This window comes from Cariama cristata, unplaced genomic scaffold (assembly GCF_000690535.1).
Source record: "Cariama cristata isolate BGI_N322 unplaced genomic scaffold, ASM69053v1 scaffold16948, whole genome shotgun sequence".
Taxonomy (NCBI): domain Eukaryota; kingdom Metazoa; phylum Chordata; class Aves; order Cariamiformes; family Cariamidae; genus Cariama; species Cariama cristata.
Genome location: NW_009631839.1, coordinates 1 through 23,756, shown reverse-complemented (window position 1 = coordinate 23,756; position 23,756 = coordinate 1). Strand labels below are relative to the sequence as shown.

The window sequence follows — 23,756 nt, the reverse complement described above, 5'->3', positions numbered from 1 at the left end:
AGGGAAAGGAGGGAAGGATCTAGAACAACTCATCCAACCCAGCAGTCCCCAAAAACTTGCTTGCAGGACATTCCAGCATTACTTCAAAAGCCAAGGAAAACCTTCTTAAAGGTGAAGATGGAATAACTTATGAAGATGCTGATATTACTTGATCACCATTGCTGCTAATGGATTATCCGACAGCAGCAATTCCAACAAAACGCAGTGCTCCGTGCTCGTACACATTGCAATGAGCCGTCACAGCTTAGCTGGGAAGGGGAAGGCACTGCTGCTCATTTACTCTTAGCCTATCCCCAAGAGAAAAAAATAACAGTTGCAAACCTGCCTTAGAAGAGGTGCTTAGAGTCTTGCGGGAGGGAAGAGTTGAAGGGCTGGGTGGGAAAATCAAGAATTTTAATCAGCAACAAAAGGAGTCCTTGGCAGAAGGCTCTTGGCCTTAACTTTGTGAACAACAAAGACTGTCAACATCCAGTATCTCTAACAAGTCTAACATCTTGAAAAAAACCCTCTTGTGTCCTTGACTACAAAGAGCACGGTCCTAGGTGTAACACAATTACAGATGTTCAAGACAGACAGTGATGTCTATACGCGTCGAATTACGACAAAATTGACACCATTGGTTTCTGAAGAGGAAATTGCTGGTATAATACACAAGTATCTTACGTACCACATCCTCACCTATGACTTAAATGACCTCCTTTTTCTTGATCTCTAATAGCTCTGCTTCATCACAACGCCAGTCTCCAAAATACAGCTAGCAATAATTAATTCAGTATCGACAATTTCCTGCTAGTAAACAAAACAGGTGGCAACTTACTCATCCGACATGTTTCAAAAGTTGCATGTTTGATAATTGCCCAGAGCTGATATTTCTGAAAGCTCAAATGCCAGTTATTTGGTTTTACCCTGCTCCCTTTTCATTACACCATTTCAGTGTTTTCTTTATCACCACTACCAGGAGTACGACTCACCGCTTTGGTTTCTTAGCAGCATCAGTTTCCCAAGGTTCAGTTTTCAAATACTGAAAAACCTATAGTTACTTAAAATACAGTAATTTCTTGACTAAAATATAATTTTTCAATTTTGATACTGTATTTATACCTACTAAAAGATAAGGGAGAACAAATCCTTTTTTTTTTTTATGAAATGCCACTAAGAGATAAAGTTATAGGTAATTATGCTCTCTCCTGCTGTATCACGTGGTGTCAGAAAGCCAGGATAGGATCTGTGTTCAAAATAGTGTCCATTCTGAAGCAAAAAAACCCCAGAACTTACCAGTTTTGCCTCTTTCTTAATTTGTTTACCAAGTTGTAACCACAATGAACGGATCTGACATCTGAAAATCCTCTGAAGAAAAAGCACAGCACGAGCAGAAGTGGCACAATTATGTTAGCACACTTCAGGCCTAATCAAAGTAGGGTTATTTGCATGGGCTAATTAAACGCCCGGCTGTAATGACAAGGAGGGAATGATGTTGGCTATAGAAGGAAGGGGGTGGGAGGGTTGTTTGGTTTATTTTTATATCATTCACAGCTTTCATAGCGCAACGTCACGCAGAGGACCTCTGGGCAAGGAGGCTGTAGCTTTGCTGGAGGGACTCTGCCATTCACGACAGCACCGTGCACGAGAGCTGCTCTGCTCTTACCATGCTGGGCTAATAAATGCACAATTATTTCAAAAGCCATAATCACTACCTATTCTCAGAGGACATCTGAGCAGGCCCTGAAAGGTTTGTCTTAGCTCAGGAGGCAAAAAAAGGACACTGAACAGAAAACCCTGACACGACCTTCTAACACTGCAGGCTTATTTTCTCAGCTCGCATCCATCAAGTTCAACGCAACAGCAACACAGATAATATTTTTTCAGCAACAAATTATTAGCAAGCTGTAACTGCAAATACCAGGATAAATAAGCATACGCGAGAGGGAAATATTTCAAACAAGAAAAATCGCATGTGTGGCTCTAACAGAAGCCAAACTGCAACCTCTTTCTTACCTATGTATGTCAAAACTAAAGGTTTAGAGGAGGAAAAAAAAAAGCTAAAACAAGGCTAATATGGGCAAGAGAGCGCTTACCTCCTCCTCCCTTATGTCAGCTCTCTGCCTTTCTCAAACCTGTCCCAGTGAACAGAGCCAGATTATAGTCTTGGAGACCGAAGTCTTCACCTTTCTCCCAGAACAGAAGGAGCAACACAAGCCACCAGCTCCTTGACACCGAGGCTTAGGGCGACTTGAGACTCTGAACTGCCTTCAGAAGGCAACTGGAGTGCCACTAACAAACTTACCTGGTCTGAAGGCGGAACAAGGGACCTGCAAGTTCCAGGAACACACAAACGTTGTCTTGGGCAAGTCCAAAGGTCTGTTTAGCCCAATATCCCATCCACTCATGGCTGTCGCAGATGCTTAGACTAGAGCAGGGCAAGCTGCAGTGGTATTTTCCTTGAATATTCTCACAGTAGCCAATTATCTCCTCTTCAGGGACTCCCTGAGCCAGAGGTGATGTCTTTAGGTGTCTGCAGGACTTAGTAGCTCTCACTGGGTATTTTTCCTATGAATGTGTTTGGTCAGCCCTCAGCCTAACTATGTACTGCACAAAGAAGTGCCTCCTTTGTATTTAATCTCCATTTAATCCGATAGCCCTAGTTCTTGTGGTGTAGGAGATAATCAACATTTATCCTTTTTTTTGTCTTCTCCATGCCGCTCAGGATTTCATAGATCTCTATTATACCACTTTCAAATATTTTTTCCTTGGTTCCACAGTATCATTTTCCTTCTTCCCTCTCTTATTTTTAAAAAATAGAACTGAACATAGGTTCAAGCTGTGAAGGCACTGCTGAATTATGCGGCAGCATCACAATATTTCCCAGTTTGCTCTCTATTCCCTTCATTATAATTCCTCACACTGAGTTGGTCTTTTAACTAATACTGAGCATCAACCCTGTGTTTCTCATAGTTATCTACTATAACTTTTAAATCTTGTTTCTAAGTGGCATTAGCCAACTTGGAGATCACTGTTCTGTAGCAAAATAAGGGGCAGGGGGGGGAATCAAAATCTTTCTTATACACATCAGTCTATATCCACACTAATTTTCACCTGCCCCTTCCAGACCCACCCAGCATGGTCAAGACCACCTATTCTAGCACAGATTCCTCTGGGACATCACTAATGACTTTCCTCTGCTATGTAAATCGATCATTCATTCCGTCTCCTAATATCTTTCATGCATAATATTTACACATACAAAGCCTTCACTTTTATTCCCACAATCTTTAAAGAGGCTTCGGTGAAGGACCTAATTTTTGGAAATCCAGGTAAAGTTACAGATATTTGTCAAATGCTTCAAAGAAAACTACAACCCAGACGTTTTGTTGAAACATTAACCCATTTCAGCTGGCCAGAGGAAGGGAGTTCATCTGCCATAAGATGAAAATGTGTACTATGGAAACAAGAACCTGTCTGTACTCATTCTACATAAAGAGGGACGTGGTTTGGTTTTTTAGCAGCTAAAGGAAAACAAAACCTGTTATTCTAATAAGGAAAATTGAGGTCCAGGAAAACACAACTTTTTCCAAGATGTCTGAAAGAAGAAAATATATAAAGTGCTTGCAAAACGTCCACTTCTTAAGCTCATACTCAATCTATTAGATGAGTGTACATGCTTCCCTTCACTATGAGCCAGACACTTTAAATTTCAGACTAATATAGGAATGCCAGTAAAAAAACCCAACCATCCATCTTAAATGCGGAAGATGCAGCTAGTCCAACACACCATGCTGGCTGTTCCAGCTTGGGTTTTCAGCAGCCGAGACAAGCAGATCAGTGAGCCACGCAGGGGTGAAACAATAGGTTGGTTGCCTACACACTCAACCAGCCATTCTAAAACTCCCGTCCTTGCTCCCAGGACACTTGTACAGACCTTTTATCTCCTTTAATTACCACTAACAGCATTTGAAAATGACAACCAAAGAAAAGAAGCTATGAATGTCATCCTGAAAGATTTGATGAAACTGCAAAAAGGAAGAGGTGGTTCAGATGACCAGAAGCTTGAAGGTGCCATGAAGCTCTGGGCTTGCTACAAAGAGGGTAAGATTTCCTGTGCCAAACAGCAGCTCCTCTCCTGTTTAAGAAAAGAAAACAGTTTACAAGTAATTACCTGCCCTCTCAGGCTACCAAAACCACACAGGTCACTTCTGAAGTGGGAAAAAAGCCCACGCACGAGGGTTATCAACCCCAAACAGTATTATTTTCAAAACCATTTGTCAGTTTATGGTGCAGAAGAAAAGTTTGGAAAAAAACATGCTCAGCAGAATGAGTGAAAATTGGAGATGCTTTAAGCTATGAAGTTTTTGAGAGAATCAAGCGCAATTTCTCATTAACAATCTGGGAATTTCTGTCCAGAAATCCAGGATAAACGCTAAATAGAGAGTCCTACTCTTGACTTTAAACATTAGTTCTGTGCAGCACGGTGGCCTTAACCCACACGGTGTTTCAAGGGGAGAAAAGCAGAAGGCTGTAGGCTGCGTTTGGTTAATATTTCGTTTTGGTCAATTTTGCCTTTCTGGTATCTTTTCACTAAGCAATATAAAATCTAAAAAGAAGTAGCTCTTCCTCCCATTTCAGCTGTCCCTTATGTGGATTCCAGTACAATTTTATTTGACCTTTAGTTAAATTCCACCTCTACCAGGCAATCAATATCAGCTATTCCCACAGGACAGGTTTTACTCTACGTCCCTTTCTCTTTTTATCCAAGTGTACAGAAGCAGATAACACATCCGATGAACAACAAACCATGTCACCACAGTGACACCGAAGTGCAAGCAGCTTGTCAGCCTGCCAGTTACAGTGAAACAAAGACTGTTATAACACTTGCATGAGGAGATGTCCAAGATTTGTCCTTGATTTCTCACATCTTTGCTGTGCAATTTAGTTCAGGGAAACTTGAAAGAACAACAATTTAAATGTCTGTTGCCAAATCAATACGATCAACCATTAGGTCATAATTATATAGACAGTTTACGACGGAATAGTCAATATTAGTTATAGGCGCAGGCTAAAAAGGGATTCGGGAGAAAAAAATCCTTATATCTAAAATTACAAAAGAAATGACGTGACAGTTTCTTTGATTAAATCTAAAGTGAAGTTCAAGTTTTTCTTGCTACAGTTGATGAGAGAGGCAGCACTAGGTGAGACTTCTATGTATTAAAAAAAAAATCTAGTTCCAATTTCAGTTCTGATATTGACTCACTATGGCCTAGGGAAAGTTGCATATTCTTAGTAACAACCACTTCCTAGCTGTTATTGAGGAAAATAACCACTTCTGCCGCTGCGGTGCTGCATGTAGTTCTGACAACTCAATGCCCTAAAAGCTACTGTTGCATAAAGACAGTGTCCAGTAAATACCTTGCTTTGCAGTTTCTGCATCTACCTATTAAACAGAATTCATCTCGCCCTCATCTGACACTCCGATATAAACATTTAGCTGGAGGAAGGAAAAATAGCTTGAGTGCTGCTTTGAGGAAACAAAGAAATTGTATCAATAAAATTATAAACAGAGCTAATAAAAAGCAGTCATCAGCAAAAACTGCCAGTGAAAAGCTATGGTTTAGGTAAGCTTGTTCTCTTGCCAAAGCAACTCCCTCACCTATAAAGCTGCAATATGATCTCTCTCAAAAAAAGTGCTACAAAAACATACACGCACTTGTTTTCTCCGTGCTTGTAAAACCACACGTTCAGGAAGAGGCTTGCTGCAGTGGACTACAAGAACTGATGGTGCCATTTCCCCGGTTCCATTTGCCATCCGTCACAGCTCCAACTAAGGTGCCAACAGCTACTCAACTTTTAACGGCAATGGAGCTTATTGCTTTGGAAAAGTATTTCAGCTTTTAGCTGCTACGGTAGCTCAAAACTGCATCCTCCCCAGGCACAGACATCCCTCACAACTCCAGGGAAGATGTGTTGGTCCCCATGAGCAAGTTCCCGCTAAGGAGTGATGACAAATGTTTGCTATCATGGCTACAACCCCCTGCAAATGGCACAACCTGGCTTACGAGACAAATACACCAGGGAGGAGAGAGAAAAAAAGAGTACAACTAAAGGTGAGGGACCACTTGTGTCTTCCTAGAGGTGGGGAAAAGCAAAGAACTGGAAAGAAGGACGGGACCAAGGAATCAACACTGGAAGAAATAGGACTATCTTACAAAAAGCTACACTGCGTCAAAAACTGGCATGAGTTCAAGGAGTCAGAAGTCAGAGACGAGGAAAGAAACACCTCCTGCCCAAGCCTGCAATGGAGCCAAGATTCTTGGTGTGGGATGCAGCTGATGGATGCAAACACCCACGTTGAGCCGGCACTCTCATCTCCCATGGCAGTCAGCGATCCCCACTCACCAGAGCCCAGCGCAGGTGCCTGCTCCGGCGTGACATGGATCCCTCCCCAGGCTCCGCTGGCTGCAAGGGGAGATCAGGCATGTAGTTCACAGGAAAACATCTGAATTGAGCTGTCTTAACCCAGAAGCTGAACCCACATCTCACCTCAGAGCTGTCAGAGAAAAGGTGAATCTTATTTACACCAAAGGAACAAAGGCCCTTCCCACTGATTTTAGAATTTTTAGAGCAGCACACAATCGATCTCTGGAGGCGAACCAGGCAAAGCTCTTGCAGGAAGAGAAAAAAGTAGGTAATCATATAACCCAAGGCCCAGGCAGAGGGTGACCAAATTAAGGCTGCACAAACACCCCCAGCTCTGCCAGTTCCCAGCTTTTGAGTACTTGACTTCACAAACTGATGGGCGATGAGGAGGCACAGAGTCCCGGAGTGCATTAGCGGCAACACATTACAGAAAGATGTATTTCAAAAGCAAACAGCCTCTGCTCAGCCTCATACAGCGTTCACAAAACAGTCACAGGAAAACCACTTCTTCACATCCTTCCATAAAAGTATGAAAATTAAACCTGCCTCTGTTTTCTTCTTCCATGCCTACTGCACCCACCACGTTACTAGAAAATGACTTTTCTTTCAAATTAATTTAGCACTGTTGAAAGGCAACAGATCTCAGTTTACAATATCAATGAGGCAAGCACAGCACAGCTGAGGGAACTATAAACCACATCTCACTATTTTACCAGCCCATTTTAATTTGGGTTAGAAAGCAATCTCTGCTGAAAGAAACAAAAAAAGGTAGCGCAGGTCCCGCATTAGCTCTCCAGGGCATGGCAATATCAGCCTAGGATCACCTGCATCCTTACGGAGCTCAAAGCAATCGTTAATGTTTGATCTTCTGGCCACTTGGAAAATCAGAATACAACAACAACTAAGGCAATGCTTCTGTAATACACGGGACGGTGTAATACTTTCTGTGTCAGGGGGGAAATTAACCCAGAAAGCTTATTTAGTACTTGCCGCTCCGTCTCTTCGCGACATTACCTTTGGATCACCAGCACAATTTGAACTAGAATAATCAGGCCAAGTTCATATTCATACAGGTGACCAAGCCATGAACAAAATTCCATCTCCAGTTATCAATCCCAGCTGACCACTCGGATCCCATCCTAGCATTAACATTTTAGTGCAGGTCACTGGAGAAGTTGTTGTTATTGCCAAATTACACACGCACAGCAGTGAAGCAGCAAAAATGAGAAAAGTATTCCCTTTGGCAGGTGTTCAGCAGTAATTTGCTGAAAATGTACAAAAAAAGGCACTGAAATTCATTATTTAGCTTTGACAATGTCATGACCGCTAGAGCCATCATCCTTTCCACCAGCGTAGGATAAAATACCGGTCAACAGCATCTACAAATATTGCTAAATTTGGTATAACTGAAATTTCTGTTATGAATAAACACTGCCACCTCATAAACCTTTGACAAATATATATTTGGTTCCAGCATCCACCTTAGAAAACCTAAAGTCACACAATATCAGATGTGCTGTTGCACACGCACAGAAATATGTGGGTATGGCTTCCTCATATCTATCCCCCCTAGGCGTCTACGTTCAGTCACAAACCTAAATATTTTACATGCAGGAGAAAATGCTGTGGAAATACTGAACAGGACAGATAACTGGATGGGCAATCACTTTCCATAGCTGTAGGAGGAAAAAAGATGAACAGCTACCTGTAACCAGATTAGGATCTGACGAAATGACTTTCACTTACGTATCTTCCAAGTAATGCATACTTCAGCAGCTAAAAGTTGGGTCTTGCAGTAGAAAATAAGCAAAGCAAAAGTAACAGGATGCCAACAAAGGCCAGCCAGCTTTGGGGTAAATATCCTCAAATTCTGCACGCTGGAAAGACGTTACCCATACTGAAGGTATTTAGGGGTAAACATTCAGTAACAAACAGGTTTTAATGGCAAACAGGGCTCCTGTACCATGGAAGAGTCACATCCAAAGTTGGAAACAAAGAACATCTGCCTCCTTCTACACAACGTTAGGAACTAGCCTCCAAATTTCTGGGAACAAAAGGAAATTTAGGCAGAATCTCTGTTGTAAATGATCTGGCACTAAACTAATAGCCAGTTATCTCCTGCCTGGCACAGAAAAACCACTGCCCGGGCAGATGTCCTGAGGGATTTGACAGACAAGCTCTGACGGATACAGCCACAGCAATTTGCAGTGGCGCTGCCTCCTGCTATTCACTTCCTTCTCTGCCAGAAGCTGCTGCTCGCACAGGAGGGGATGCAGAACCGGATAAGTACCCACACACCGCGGTTGCCGAAATTACTGCTAGAATAGGAGCTTAAGCCGGCAATTACAGTGGTTTGTGCTGGAGCTGCTAGAGTTTCGAGAGCCTACCTGTCACAGTACCTACTCATTACGGCAAGTCAAGAGGTGAGATCTGACTATCAAATTCTGGCAATTTGTAGTGGGGCAATTTAACAGGCTGGGCTCCCCGCAGCCAGAGAAGTAGCATATCTTCTTAAATCGCTCTCCGTTCTAGATTACACTAATTTGCCACAGGGTGAACTCTGGCTGTTGAAGGGTGGACGACTATGTTTAGCTGCCTGTGTTGGAAGTGGTAACCTCAAGCAGAGGGTCAAGGTAGATCAAAGGAGAACAGCAACCTCTTAAATCGCCCCAGCATGAATCACTGGAGCTAGTGAGTCAAAGCCCTTGGTTATTTTTGCTAGAGTCACAATTAGTACTCAGAAAGTACAATTAAAATACATTAGTGTAACAAGCAACCATATGTCAATTGAGCCATCTGAATTGTAGGAGAGCATCTTCTTTGCCTATATTAACCGCCAGGTAAAGTACGTTTGCTTAAACCTCTTTCCTTGAGATTCACATGACACTAGAATTTCTCACAAGCGGGGCCAGAACATACAGACACAGGCATAATACACCCACTTGTTACCCCACGTAACTTCCTTGTGGGTCTGTGGCCTAAAAGTCAAGCAGCCAGGCTAAATCTCAGTAAAATTACAGCACTGGCAGCAGCAAGACTAGACCTACCGGGAGAAACCTACATCATCTAACAAAACTCCTAAAGTCTCATTTGGGAAACGTAAAACAGACTTCAACTTTGACAACAGAGTGCGACCTTTTGAAAGTAGGTTTATTCCTCATGATTGAAAATCAAAATTAGGAGATGCTCAGTTGTCAACCTTCACAACCACCGTATGTCTTGTGGAAAAACTGCAGGTTCTATTAGAAGAATTACTGATACAGGAAACATAATGCCCATATTCAAGAAAAGAATGTAACGATCTTTCCAGAAAACACATCATCTGATAATCACACAAAACCCATTTTTCATGGGTTGTTCTGATCTGGCATGTTCAAGAAGAGTGATTTCCAGCTGGGTCTTAAAAGGTTTCAGGAGCTTCACATATTAAACCAACTGCTGCTGAAACTGCCAGTGCTCGGGTTTTGTTTTCTTCCTCAGATGGGCTAGGAGGTCTTAAACTGGACGCACAACAATCCAGCCCTAAGCAGTGGTTATTTAAAATCCACGTCTTCTCTTTCAGCGAAGGCTCTAAAGTAGCTGGACCTATCTGCTTATTGCTTGCCAAAAGATCAATAGGGCTTTTGGGATGCCTAAAGGAAATTTCCTTGTGCGTAAAGAAAACGCTTGTGGCAGCAGGAAGCACTGCTGCCTGCTCACCAGGCTCAGCAGAAGACACAGCTAATGGTGGAAACACAAAAGGACACTTGGCAGAAGCAATCGATGACAAGCCTAAGAAAAAGGCAGTCTCACGGCGTCATCTGCTATTAGGAGCTGCAATTTCACCACGAGGAATCAAATGCTGCCGACGGTACTCACTTCTGCAAGTTCTGGGCTTCAACGCACGATGCAAGGGGAAAATCAGCCTTTTAAGAGACTACTGATAAGCGGATGTAAAGCCAAACCAGTCTTGGATTACCGACCTATTATGGAAATAGTTATGTCTGCTGTGCACTGGAATATTGTGACATAAATATCAGGCACACAAGATATTTGAATTGCAAACATGAGGTTCCAGTCATTTTATCCCCTTCTTACTTTGCCATTAACAGCGTGATTTACAACCAGATCAAACATCAGACAATGCATGATACCATTAAAATGAAAGTTTAAATATAATTTCTGTGCATTTTAAAATACACTAAGAGAAGTCAGGCCTGATGTTGCAGTCCAAGGAGCTGCACGGGAGCCTAGCCTAGGAGGAACGTTTCTGACACCTGCCTTTCTCAACCCAGGCAAGTTCTCCTCTGGCCTCATTCACCACTTAAAAGTCAGATCCTGGCTCAGAGAAGAGGTGCTCAGCCCTTGGAGTTCAGTGGTGAGTCACAGCAGCAGTTAGATATGCCCAGCACCTCTAATGACTCATGGGTCAGGTGAGAGGAGCAAAATGATGGGGAACAGCAATTCTCATCTGCATGTGTATTTTACACCTTCTTGGTTCATTGTCCTCAGCAAAGAGCAAAGGCAGCCGCAATCAAGTCAACACTTTGGCTTGATGTGGACAACTCCCAGAGGAAGATGTATTTCTCTAGCATACAAAAACAAATATCTGCCTTACAGTGATTCTACAGCAGTAATTACAAATCTCCTCCTAAAGAAGGGAAGCTTGCGACCAAGTCTACAACCTTGTTTGATAAGCATCCAGAAGTGCACTGAAATCTCTTAAGCGGTGCTTCTCAGTCTTGTTGCACACCCTCTAGAAAACAAAGATTCCCTCCGGCTCTGCAATTCTATACTCATTCCTTGGCCAACTTATTTCTCAACCATACCAAAGCACCTCAAGGAAAGACTTCTGTCTGCATAATCTAAACAGTGTTTATTACCGCTATGGAGAGGTGCTACAGAAATATTAGACACCAGCAACACTTTCTCAGGGAAGTAATTTCCTTCCTCCACTCACAACAGTCGCTATGAAAGCCTAGCAGTTTCTCTGTTTATCTTTTTAAAAATCACTCTTTTGGTTGGTGAGTTCGTGTATGTAAATACAGTCATTTCTACACTCATGTTCTGTTCATGCATCCATGAAAAACAAAATCTTAATTCCTTTCAGGTCCACTCATGCAAAAAGGATCTCCTGCTGCTTTATAAATAGAGGTATAAAGGGAGTTCTTCACACCCAAGTCAGCTGCCCAATTTACCTGGAAACAGTTTAAAGCAGCTACCCAGCTTAGATGCTCTGAGCCATCCCATGAAGATCCTGCTCTCTCCACTGACTATAAAGCCACAGTTTTAGACTGACTTATTTGGCAGCAGCTGGCTACAGCATTGCCCCAGTTCCCCAACACAGATCACTCCCAGTCCCACATCTTTGCTGGGTTTGCAGCTTTGCTATTTACCGTGAGGCTGGATTTACCATAAGACTCTGTATCTGCAAGAAAGCCAGAAACCAACTCAGAATATCAGCTGGAGTCCAAGGGCCAACACAGTTGGAGGACTTATTTCTTTAGTCAGATTTGCAGTGCTGGTTCCTGGTGAGGAACAGTATATACCTCCATGGCAGGCTACGGTCGTATTGTACTGGCTGAAACTGCATAGAGTCACATCCTTTTTATCAGATTATCCGGGACCAGAAGCTGCAGTGCGCTGATCAAGACAAAGTATTATGTGAAGAAAATTCAAAATTATGTCAAGAGGAGGATGCCAGATTGATGAGCCCTTCAGTGCTGCACAATTCAGACTGTACAGGTCAGCATCACTACCACTAGAAAGACAGTATTGGACATAGAAACAGAGCTCAAGTTTAGGAAGAAGTAAAGAAATGACTGGACAAAAGGGGAAAAACCGCGTTCACAGTTAGGTGGACCGTAGCCTATACGGATAGATGCTCCACTGGCTTAATCAAAGGTCATGCTCAGAAGGACTTCTGAAAAAGTATCCTGCCTGAAGGTCTTTTTCCCCACTACAGAATCACTGTACAAAATCTAAAAAGTTAAGTAATGATTTGCACAAGGAAGAAAAATTTCAAGGCTACCATAATCCCATTCAAAGTAAGGGGTAAGAGACCAGATCCCAGGTTACCGCTGAACGCAGTGCCCACAATACAAAACAAGTAAAATACTGTCAGTACTCCTCATGTAGCATGGCCTCTGTTGACAGAGGTAGTGACAGACAAGGGCTGAATCCTCATGTACAAAGAGAAATAAATTCAACCTTGAACGTTTATTTCAAGTGCCATTGACCACCTCAAAACAGTACTGCAGTGACCCAGTACAACAGCTAAACACAAACAGCACAAAAAGTAAAAGGTTTGATTCATCTTGAACCCAATTTTCTCACGTCTAGAACATTTAGGAAGTGCAACTTGAATAACTCCCACATACCTCCATTTGCTAAGCATTTAACATGAATTTTATGTTAAAAATATAAATCTTTATTTATCTGCTGGAAAAAACCACACATTGTTAATGCAGGTTTTCTCACATTGCTCGATCTGCGTGCTTGCAAGGCAGTACGCTGACTTCAGAGTCACTTCGTTTTTGCATGCGCTTAAAATTACTTGGTCACACGGTCTGTGTCATAAATAGTTTCCTCGATAATCTGCGGAGCAAAGGATGGGCTACTCAAAAAACAATTTTAGGTCCAATAAAATTAGCTAGACACCTAGCGAAAAAAATATGGAATAATGACATCCTGAACCACCTGACATATGTACAAGCGCAGCACTAAATTGAATAGACAACCTGCAAACATCACCCTTCTTCCCTAGAGCTCTGTCCTTCAGTGCTCACAACCAGGGTGCCAGAGCAAAAGAAAAGCAATTCTCTTCCCAACTTGTTCACTGTTTTATCTTGATAAAATCCACTTGGAAAGAGCAGCACAGCACTTTTTGTCTAGTCTTTTTGATTGACAAGAAAAAAAAAAACCCAAAGAAAACTAGGAGAAGCGTTTGCTGCCCTCCAGAGGAAAACCAAACGAAATTACCGCTTTAAAACACGAAGGTAGACATGAAGCCAGGCAAGGGCCAGTCCTACTCAATTTTAAACCGGCCTTCTTCAGTAGACGACAGTGGTACCAAGGAAAATCCACGGCACTGAACGATGACAAGGTAGCAAACTAAAACTGTCAGCAGGGATGCTCACCTAGTTTTAACAGCTCCAAAGCATCAAATCTCTCATTTTTCTTCTCAGTTTTATACTGCAAAATGCACTGAAAAGTTATGTATTTAATGACCCAAAGCACACATAAATAAATCAGCCTCTGATTTTCAGTTCATCATCTGGAAAATGAGAAGAAGAGCATCTCCCTGTCACACCAAAATACTGCAAGGGTAACTGCGTTTGAGACTGCAAGGGGCTCAGAGCTCCTGCGCACTGACGCTCTTGGGGGTGAGTCATCCCTTATGGGAGCTGACGTCTGGCCTCCCTCCAAGGCAGGATCAGTTCCCCTTCCCAGCTAAAGGAAATAAATCCCATGGCAATGTGATTCGTCACAACTGCAAATCAAGGTGATGAGACATAAAAGATAGAAGTCCAGATGGAATGCCAAGAAATTAGAAGCAGCTTAGCATTTCCTACGTGAGACAACAGATAAACCGTGGTCCTGTCTTCCGCTGGTGCTATGCAGTACACAGAGCAATGCTGCAAGTTGAGCTATAAATATTCTATGCCTAAATATGTATTTGGATAAACATTACCTTTCAAAAAAATTTTTGTCTGCAGTATTTTCTGTTCTTATACCAGTTAAAGAACACTTTTAAACAATTATATTAAGGAAAACCAAGACGCTTACCTGACGGCCTCTGCTACATTATTGGAAGTGTGACCTGATAAGGCATCGTGAAGGTTTCTGATGAAGTAATCTCTGTAGTCTTCAGGAAGGGCCATGAATGTTCCACCCATCACAATAAACTCTACTTTATCCACGCTGTGGCCCAACTGCTTCAGCTGCAAAATTAAAAGTACCAGAGAAAAAATTACCAATCAGGGACTTACCTAAAAGACTTCTCTGAAAACCTCGGTACTCTTACACTGTATTTCCTTCTTTAGTTCTTCTATCTTTTATGAATGACAAATCAGTAATACTTTTGCACGGATTTCTTACAACCTCCCCCAAAAAAGCCCTCAAAAGTTATTTTTCTACTGCAAGAACACCGTACAGGTATCGAGCCCAGTGTAATAGGTTTTCTTGACAAAGTAGAATTATTTGAGCCTTCTAACTCTCCAGTGAAAACCCCCAAAAAATCATTTTGGTAGGAAAGTCACTATTTGAGCACTAAACTCTCCATGTAAGTAATTATCAAGAACTAGCAACTGCCACAGAAGTTCATTACAATTTCACTGTGATAGGATCTCCTATTAGTAATCAGGTAGTGTTCCGAATAGGTAAGATCTTGTAAGAGGTTCAAAAGTTGTCATTTTTCTAATGGAAATGACACTTAGACAATTAAAAGGTCTAAAAATAATTTTTCTATGGGGATCAAGTCAGGCTAATGTAGAATTATAGAATCATGAAAAAGTTGAGGTTGGAAGGGACCTCTGGAGATCACGTAGTCCAGTCTCTCTTCTCAAAGCAGCATCAGTTACAGCAGTTAGTTTGATGCTCTGTCCAAGCAGGCTTTGAGTGTCTCAAAGGATGGAGACTGCCCAACCTCCCTGGGCACTCTGCTCCAGCACTCGGTCACTCTCACAGTTAAAAACTGTTTCCTGATATTCAAATGGAATTTCTCATGTTTCAATTTGTGCCCATTGCATCATGTCCTGTCACTGGGCACCACTGAGAAGAGCCAGGCTCCCTCTTCTTTACAGCCTATCAGGTTATTTACACACATTGGTAGGACTCCCCCAAGCCTTCTCTTCCCCAGCCTAAACAGTCTTGGCTCTCTCAGTGTCTTTTCAGATGTTCCAGTCCCTGTATCATCTTAGTGGCCTTCCGCTAGACTTGCTCCAGGAGGTTCATGTCTGTCTTCTTCTGGGGAGCCCAGGATGGGACACAGCTCTCCAGGTGGAACCTCTGCAGCGCTGAGGCAAGAGGAAGGATCTCCTCCCTCGACATGTTGGTAACACTCATCCTAATAAGCCCAGGAGGCTGCTGGTCTTCTTTGCCTCCAGGGCACAATGCCGCTCATGGTCAACTCGGTGTCCACCAGTATCCCCAGGTCCTTTTCTGTCAAGTTGCTTTGCAGATGGTCAGCACCCAGCACCTACTGGTGCCTGGGGTTGTTCCTCCCCAGAGGCAGGACTTGGCATTTCCCTTTGTTCAATGTCAAGAGATTCCTGACAGTCCATTTCTCCAGCCTGTCCAGGTCTCTCTGAATGGCAGCACAATCCCCTGGTCTATCATCCACTCCTGCCAATTCTGCATCATCTACAAACTTGCTGAGAGCGTGCTCTGTCCCAACACCCAGGCCATTAACACAGAGGTTAAACAGTACTGGCCCCAATATTGACAGTTGGGTTGTATCACTAGAGACTGGCCTCCAGCTGGACTTAGCGCAGCTGATCACAACCTCCTCAGCCCGTCACTTCAGGCAATTAAAAGCATTCTCATTATTTTCATCACAACCACAATGCATTCTCCTCTCACTGTAAAAATTTACCTGTTCCACTCTGTGTCTTGTCTGGAGATAGGGGTCATATCTAGCCCGAATGGCCCTCATGGACGTAGGCTAAAAAAAACCCAAGGAGATTCATTTTGTAAACTTTGGATTTTTAAAGAACACATTGCAAAAGAACAAAAGACAACTTTTAGCATTGAAATGGATGCTGACGTCTTCAAATCCTAATTGACCCTAAAGTCTTCAAACTCATAACCAAAGAGTTCATCCAATTGTAAACACGAATTTGACTCCTTAAATTTTTTAAAATTATAACTAAACACATTTTCATCCTGAGATGGTAACATGACATAAAAAGAATGACACCATTTTTCAAAGTTTTAGTGCATTACAACAGGATAAAGAATCTCTGTAGTGAGTCACAACAAATATTGCAAAAACCACAAACAAAATGTTTTTCAAAATACCGCTTTTTCTGTCCCGTTCATTTTAGTTTCTCCTCACTTGCACAACAGTTATCCAAGCAGCGTCCTCTAGAGCTCAGTCTAAACTTCAAATATTCTTTAAGCTAAACATATTCTTTCAACTGAAATCCCTAACAACTTCCTTTTTGTATTACTAGCTGATGTAAGCGTACTAATAATACTCTGATATGGCTTTCAAGTATCTTGTGTATCCTGGATTCATTTGGTATTTCATATCTGTTATATTAAAAGCTCTAAAGGATGAGGACTCTTAATCATGCATAACTCCCACACGCTGTTAGTACTAAACAAACGAATCCAACATATCCAAAGCAACATGAATTATAAAGCAGCTACATATACACAAGATTTTCCTGCTTTGCACTAACAGAGCAAGTTTCAGGTCACTGAGAAGTGGGTAACAGACAAAATCCATACTAAAAGGATGCTGCATCACTGTTTACCAAATTAAACCAGTTTGTATTTTACCTCATTTTGCTACTTTACATCTGTACTAAGGCTATGAGTTGTTTTGTTAAAATCAGTCACAATAATTTAGTCACAACAAGCTCTTCTGCTGCTAAACTCCCTCCAAACAACAGGAGAGCACTATTTTGGAAACATAAATATTTAGTGAGATATCACTGCAGATTCAGGGACACAAAAGGGCATGAATGTAATTTCATAGGCACTAACAGCTAAATAATGGGCTTTTTTCCAGAGCTTAACCTTTGTTAATCCGCAGGGTCCTGTAGGTGGGACAAGACTGAAATCAGGTCCAGTTAGGACAGGATGCTCAAGGCTGTGTCCAGTCAGTGTTTGACTATCTCTAATAGAGATCCCCAAACCTCTCTAGACCCTTTCTCGAGTGTTTGACGACTCTCATGTTAAAACATTCTTTTCTTCTATTACGGCACAATTTTCCACATTCTAACTCATGTTTGTTGCCTCTCATCTTTCCACTGGGCAGCTCTGGGGAGCCTGGCACTGCTGTCTCTGTACTTTTCCCTTAAACCCATATTGAGCCACAAGTAAAACCGTATGTTTCTGTTGGACTGTTAGTTAGGAAAATCTTGACACAGACTGATAACTCCTGTAGGAATCGCAGCTAGCATTCAACAAACCACATGCAGCAGTGTCCCATGGGAGAAAGCAATGTCACCTTCAACTGCTCTTACTCACTCATCGCTTTCCACAGCTGGAGATTCTGGTTAACAGCTGTTCCCACACCAGCAAGCCACGGGGTACAGCCATGATGCTGCACTTGCCCTGCTCAGAATCACAGGCTGCTCACTCCTGCTCTACAGCGTATTGCATATGTAACGGTGTAAAGAGCAGCACGGTGAGGAGAAAGAAACAACTGCTACAATAATTGAGAAGAATTTCCAGTTCTATAGTTGAGCTGCTTTACATCTCAAAGTTTATGAACTCTTGCTTTCGTGTTTTATTCTTGCAACACGAGAGAATTTGTAGAAATGAAGAGCAGTCTAACCCAAGTTTACAGAGAGAGCAGGCAATGCATTATGGCAGACTGAAGTAATACCTCATATCCAGTGTAAGACTGTGTTGAATATTCAAAATCAGAATCAGGTCCACCTGGGCAGTATCTGCAAATATAAGAAGACAGAAAACAGGCATCAGACTCACACAATTGCAATGACTCCATCTGTCTGAGCCACGAGTACACAAGAGGGTGCAGGCTGAGCAGACGCTGCTCTAACACCTCTCATCAGAAACACAGGGGAATACAAATTGGAGACAGCCTGACCACAGCAACATGCCAACTGCTCTCCTGGTATTTGAGAGCTCTCATATAGGTAAAAACAAATCCACCAAAGGAAAGCCTTATTAGCTCAAGCACTGTGGTACCTTAATGCTGCAATACAGCTTCCAGACTAAAGCCAGCTCACAACTGGTCAGCTCAGAGCATGGGATGAATGAATGAATGAAAGAATGCATTCCTGTGTTTCTGCATCACCCGATGTAAATATAGGCACAGACCCAAACATGGATGCTGGAGAGAGTTACTCTGTGATATCCAGTAACACTGAGAGGAACCAAGCCTATTTATGTTTACAAATACTAAGTATACAGTGCAAAACAGTTGTTTCGTTTAATTTTAATGAGAACAGGAAGTCAAAACACAGTTCAGACCTGTCAAATGACTACATCCACATAAAACAGCGTGAGAAGACTTACTAGAAGCAAAATGTACTGAGAAAATATTTCTGGAACATGGCATTATTTCAGGGAGTTGCCATATCATTCTGGAGTAATAGGTACATACAGATTATTAGATTTTAAAAAGTAATTTTACAGTCAAACAATTCAAATATTTTCCACCATTCTATCAAGAACACAGTCTCATTTGATGGAAAATCCGATTTTTGTTTGGCATGGAAAGACATAAAATAGAGATATCATCCTGTTACACGAACTACACTTCTTTTCCAGAAATTTATAGAATTTAAATATCTTCATGGTGAGAAAGCTCATTGATATTTGTCTTCTGAACTTAGGAATGTGCTAATTAACGAATACAGCATTCTAAGACTACTTACAAAAAGAATACAGTTCATCTACTCTGCATAACTGCATGGCAGTTTGGTATTAAATTAGTTTCTGCATCTAGAGGCTTGTTTGAAACTCTTATTCTGTGACACAGCAAGACAGACTCGCAGCTATCACAGCACGACTGCGAGCCAGGAGAGGAATGGTACACGGCAGATAGTAATTAAAAGGAACACAAATTTATTCTGAAGGGTCCTTAGCTTTCTTTTGAGGGCTGTGGGATTAATGACCAATCTACAGCCACTCTGTGCTCAAAGATGACCCGAGTCAGGAGGGCTGACAAGCCCTTCTACTTCAGCTGCAGGCGCTGAGCACCTCCAACAGAATAGGTAATAGAGCAGCCAGCATACTGTTACTTACGGTGCAGATCTCAAATGCACAGACACCAAGATAATGCCATCTCTATCAAATCAGACACATTTGGTTCACAGTATAATTGATTAGGTTCCTCACTGCCTGCCCTGCAAACTCAACCCGAGTCATCTGTCACCATTATAAAATTAATTACCAAATTACCATGGCCAAATTAATTTGCTGGCAAAAGTTGTGCAATCCAATTGAGGACATTTCATATACATAATTACCTGGAACATCTCAAACAGAATAGCTGCTCATGCAAAAACAAGAACGGAGCCAGCTCACTCTGTGTTAGGCAGCTGGTAGTGAAATACACTGGTGTTCTGGGAGTGACAAGGTGGGAAAGAGAAGTAATGCTTTTAAATAGATGAACAGGTATGATTAGAAAAAAAAAAAAAACCCAGACGAGATTTTGGGTGCTCAGACTCTTAAGTCAAACAGAAGCAACATACTTCAAGGTAAACCCAGCTTGGGTTTCTCAATTCAAACAAAACTCAGAAGCTACCTCCCTTAATGCCACGAGCTCTTGGCAGCTGGAGGCCTTCCCTTCCATCTGTGCTCTCCTTTCACTCCCGAGCCATTCAGAGCCAGACTGTCACACCAAGCAAGTTTTTGCAGACAACACCTGCACCTCCTCAGGTAGGTCTCAGTTCAGCAGTTTTCATACTTTTCAGTGAGTCCTGTTTCTTTTCTGCAGTAGTCTTCTCCAATCTACTTACGTGCCCAGTCACATGCACAACACACCTGCACACCCTGACACAGTAACACACCTTACATTTGATCATTAATATATTCTCCTGGTTACTATATTCACAAAACTGTGTATCTACTAAGGTAAGCAGGGTTTGGCCCATGAAAGAAAAGGGTTTCCTCTGTGAAGGAAAACTGAAAGCAAGTAGATTTTTTAGCATAACATGCAGATATCAGCAATCTGCAACTTTGTGCTTGTGCAGAAAGGAAGCCTGTCCTCAACACAATGCTAGTGCAATACCAGATTTATACAGAAATACTGGAAAACTGTCCTCTTAGGTCATCTAAGCTGTCATACTTACACACATATGTTGCCTGTAAAGTTAATGTGTGGACACCTGTGTGGTTTACACATCACAGCCACGACAGCAATCTGCAAGAAGCAAAGTTACAGAGGAGAGAAATTATAGTAATTGCTTCTGAAGTTACTAAAATAAAGTGCATCTTGGAAGGCTATATATACATGCGCATCTGTGAGACACTATTTAAAGATGTTTTCTGCTTAGTCTGCCACCTAGAATATCTGTGTGTTAACTCTTGAAGGGCACCCAAATCGGAATACCTAATTTCCAGTTTTCAGAAATCCTGGCTGGAGTAAGAGTTTAATGAAATATTCTATAGACAGAAAGAAGAAATTAAAAGAAATTAAGTGGGTTTTTGGGTGTTGGGTTTTTTTTAAAGTTATAAAAATTGAACACTTCCTGGATTTTGTTTTCTAGGGTTTTTTTGGTTGGTTGGTTTTTTGGTTTGGTTTTTTTGTTAACTTGACTTTAGGCATGCTATACATACAGTGGGGAAGCTTAAAAACACACAGCTGAATGTTAGCTGTACCTCTATTACCATTTTCTGCCTGAATTACCTTCCAAAGAAACAAGTTAAATACTGACACTGTACCTTCACTCGCTGAGAGGGCCTGCAGACTAAGCTGCACTGTTTCTACAGCAACTGAAAAGCAACACATGCTGCTCTGAAACAAAATGTCCACACCTCCTCTTTCTCTTCTCCCAAACGTTTTGAAAGCAATAGCCCTGTGGGCACAACATCACTGAAAAGGCAACCTAGAAGCTGGCAATGCAGCCAGCGCATCTATATTAAAAGCTTCTGGACATTCAATATCCTGGTCTTTGAAAACAATTAAATACAATTTATTGATGAGAGCAGGGGAGGATGGTGGTGGATGGAGAGAATGATGTACGTGCTTACCCCGCTAGCAGTCCTTATAGGCTTGGCCTTCAGCTTTGGTACCAGCACCTTGCGGTACTGTGGTGGAACAGCAGCGATGATGTCAACCAAACGAGGCTGTGCTGACAGCCCATACTTCGCTGAGGTCTTGGTTTTCAGCCTGAAAGCAGAAATACCTCAAATTAACACCTCCATTCTGACTTCCGTACCCATATTCCACAGCACTGCTGTTGTATTACTGTTTGGTTACATGGAGATCCAGGTAGGTTCTCCCGATTTGCCTTTTCAGGTAATTTATTTAAAAAGCATACCGTAATTCCTTGCAGCAGCTGCACTGTGTATTAAGATACCGAAAATAAACTCCAAAGAAAGCTGATATGCAACTAAAACTGCCAATGTTTTTAGTTTCTGTGTATTTTTCTTCTAAATACGGCTTTATCAAAACATTGCAAAAGCTGCCAACAGACTCTGGCTTACCCCTTTTCAATTATTTAATTCTTTCCATGTCTTTCATGTGATTAACCCCTACACACGTAGACTCTAGCTGAGCTCATTTCTAAGACATTCATGTCAGTTATTGCCAGCATCAGCCAAAAGTCTGCAATAATATCATGTAAATGAAATGGAAACAGTGGGATAAATTCAGCTTTTATTATTCCACATATGTAAAGAAGGAAGAATTTTCTGTAAACAACAACCTAATTTATAACACATTGCTAAGAAAATCTGATTTAAACTTTATCCTTAACATTAATCTCTCCTTTCCCTGACGGAACTGACTTTGGGACTACTGAAGGATGAACACAGGTGGAAACACAAAAAGGCAATGACAAGATTCTTAGAGTTTTTCAGCAATACAACCCATTCTGTAATCTGGGCATTGCCAACGAAGTAGTAAATCACCACAGAATTTACAAATCTTGGTGTCTTTATTATCAAACAACAGTAAAAGAAATGACAGTAGCCTATGAAAACAAAACATTTTAAATAAAGCCTGAACATAACAGACTGTACAGGACACGTTCATCACTGGTCGACCAGCTCTTCAGTGTCATCCAGAGTGACTTACTTGTTCAGATTCACATCTTTTCCCTGCTCATGAGCTTCGATTAATTGCTTTATGATGTCAGCTATTGTCATCATCATCAGCTCGGCATGGCTGAGGTCTCCTGAAATGGGAACAAAACAACAAACCACGTGTACAGTCAATGCTTTCAAACTGCTTGTGACAACCAAGGCGCACCTGTTCTGTAGGTCATTTTTCGTATTTCCTACAATTGTTGCCTACAGAGGGAATTTTGCCCCTGCGTTATCACTCTTGATTTGCAGCACTCCCCAAACAAATGACAGTCACGGCCTTGTATTGCTGGTTTTCTTTTACTTCTAGGACAAATTCTGCCTTCTTATGTCAGAGCAATCTGCACAACAGCTAAAAATAAAGTCATTGGAAGTTAAAGACAGATAGAGGAATAGCCTGATGTTACCGCTGCACGTGGCAAGGAACAGAACGCGTTCATGAGAAGGACGGTGGGGCAAGTCAAACGAAAAGGCCAGCACTGTGAACTGCCCTCCATCACAGAGAGGGTACGCTGCATCAGGCAGTGCTAGCGGTGCCTTAAAGCTTCTTCACTGCACCTCTCAGACCCACTCCATGCTGCAACGAGGGTTTGCTCTGTATAGACTGTATACATTGCTTACATTTCTTCCATACCTACTTTAGGAGAAGAGGCGCATTGCTGTTAAGAGATCCATCCATGCTTCCTAACAACAACATGCATTTATTTCACCTAAGGCAGCTGTTTATGCCAGCAAGTGTTGGGACAGTGAAATACACATACGAAACTTGTCAGAAAAGCCACTAGCAGGGACATAGCTGGGTGTACAACTGCTCCAACAAGCTTCTGTTTGTGCATTTACACCCACCTGGGAGAAGCACCACAGCAATGCTCCCATCTGTTCTGTCTCTCTGCAGGCAGTTTTGTGGGACAGACCAGGCTGCTGCTAGCGCCGTGCTGCCCTGCATTATCTCTGCTGCCCCATATCCTTCCTCCAGTTTTTTTCAACTCTGCCATGAGGGAAAAGCCCAGCAACACCCGGACTCCCCTGCCCCCAGCACCTCATTCTGCATCTGACGGTCAGGGCACCGGTCAGGAGCATGGCAAACTCCTGAGCACCCATATGGGTGCAAAGAACGCTGCCTCCCAGTGACAGCGCCCAATTCAACAGTGGGGAGAGAAAACAGATGGCTCACAGAGGGGCGCCAAGTCCCTCAACTCTCAAGCAAGGTCAGGGCTGGCCCTTCACCAGCCTCCAAAAGAACATGAACGGGGCACGACAAGGTCTTGCCTCGTTTTCCCACTCCACACACGCACAGCGTTAGGGGAGGTGGTAAAGCACTGCCACCTCACAGGGCCGGAGAAAGCATGAGGAGGAGCTCTGTCCCACAGCTCCCCCGCCATGCTCAAACACAAGGTAAGGTGATGCTTCCTAGC

General features: G+C 42.3%; 1 protein-coding gene across 1 annotated transcript in view; it reads right to left on the bottom strand.

Moving 5' to 3' along the window:
• The window catches only part of LOC104166266 (elongator complex protein 3), a 29,139-nt gene extending 6,715 nt beyond the window's left edge, over window positions 1–22,424 (bottom strand). The window contains exons 1-6 of the mRNA XM_009706139.1: window positions 22,334–22,424; window positions 21,286–21,424; window positions 20,385–20,455; window positions 17,948–18,011; window positions 15,983–16,051; window positions 14,176–14,330 (exon numbers count right to left, since the gene is read on the bottom strand). Of these exons, the coding sequence (XP_009704441.1) occupies window positions 14,176–14,330; window positions 15,983–16,051; window positions 17,948–18,011; window positions 20,385–20,455; window positions 21,286–21,424; window positions 22,334–22,410 (575 nt within the window). The 5' untranslated portion in view covers window positions 22,411–22,424. The remainder of the gene's footprint in view (window positions 1–14,175; window positions 14,331–15,982; window positions 16,052–17,947; window positions 18,012–20,384; window positions 20,456–21,285; window positions 21,425–22,333) is intronic.
• Between the last annotated feature and the right edge of the window lie 1,332 nt (window positions 22,425–23,756).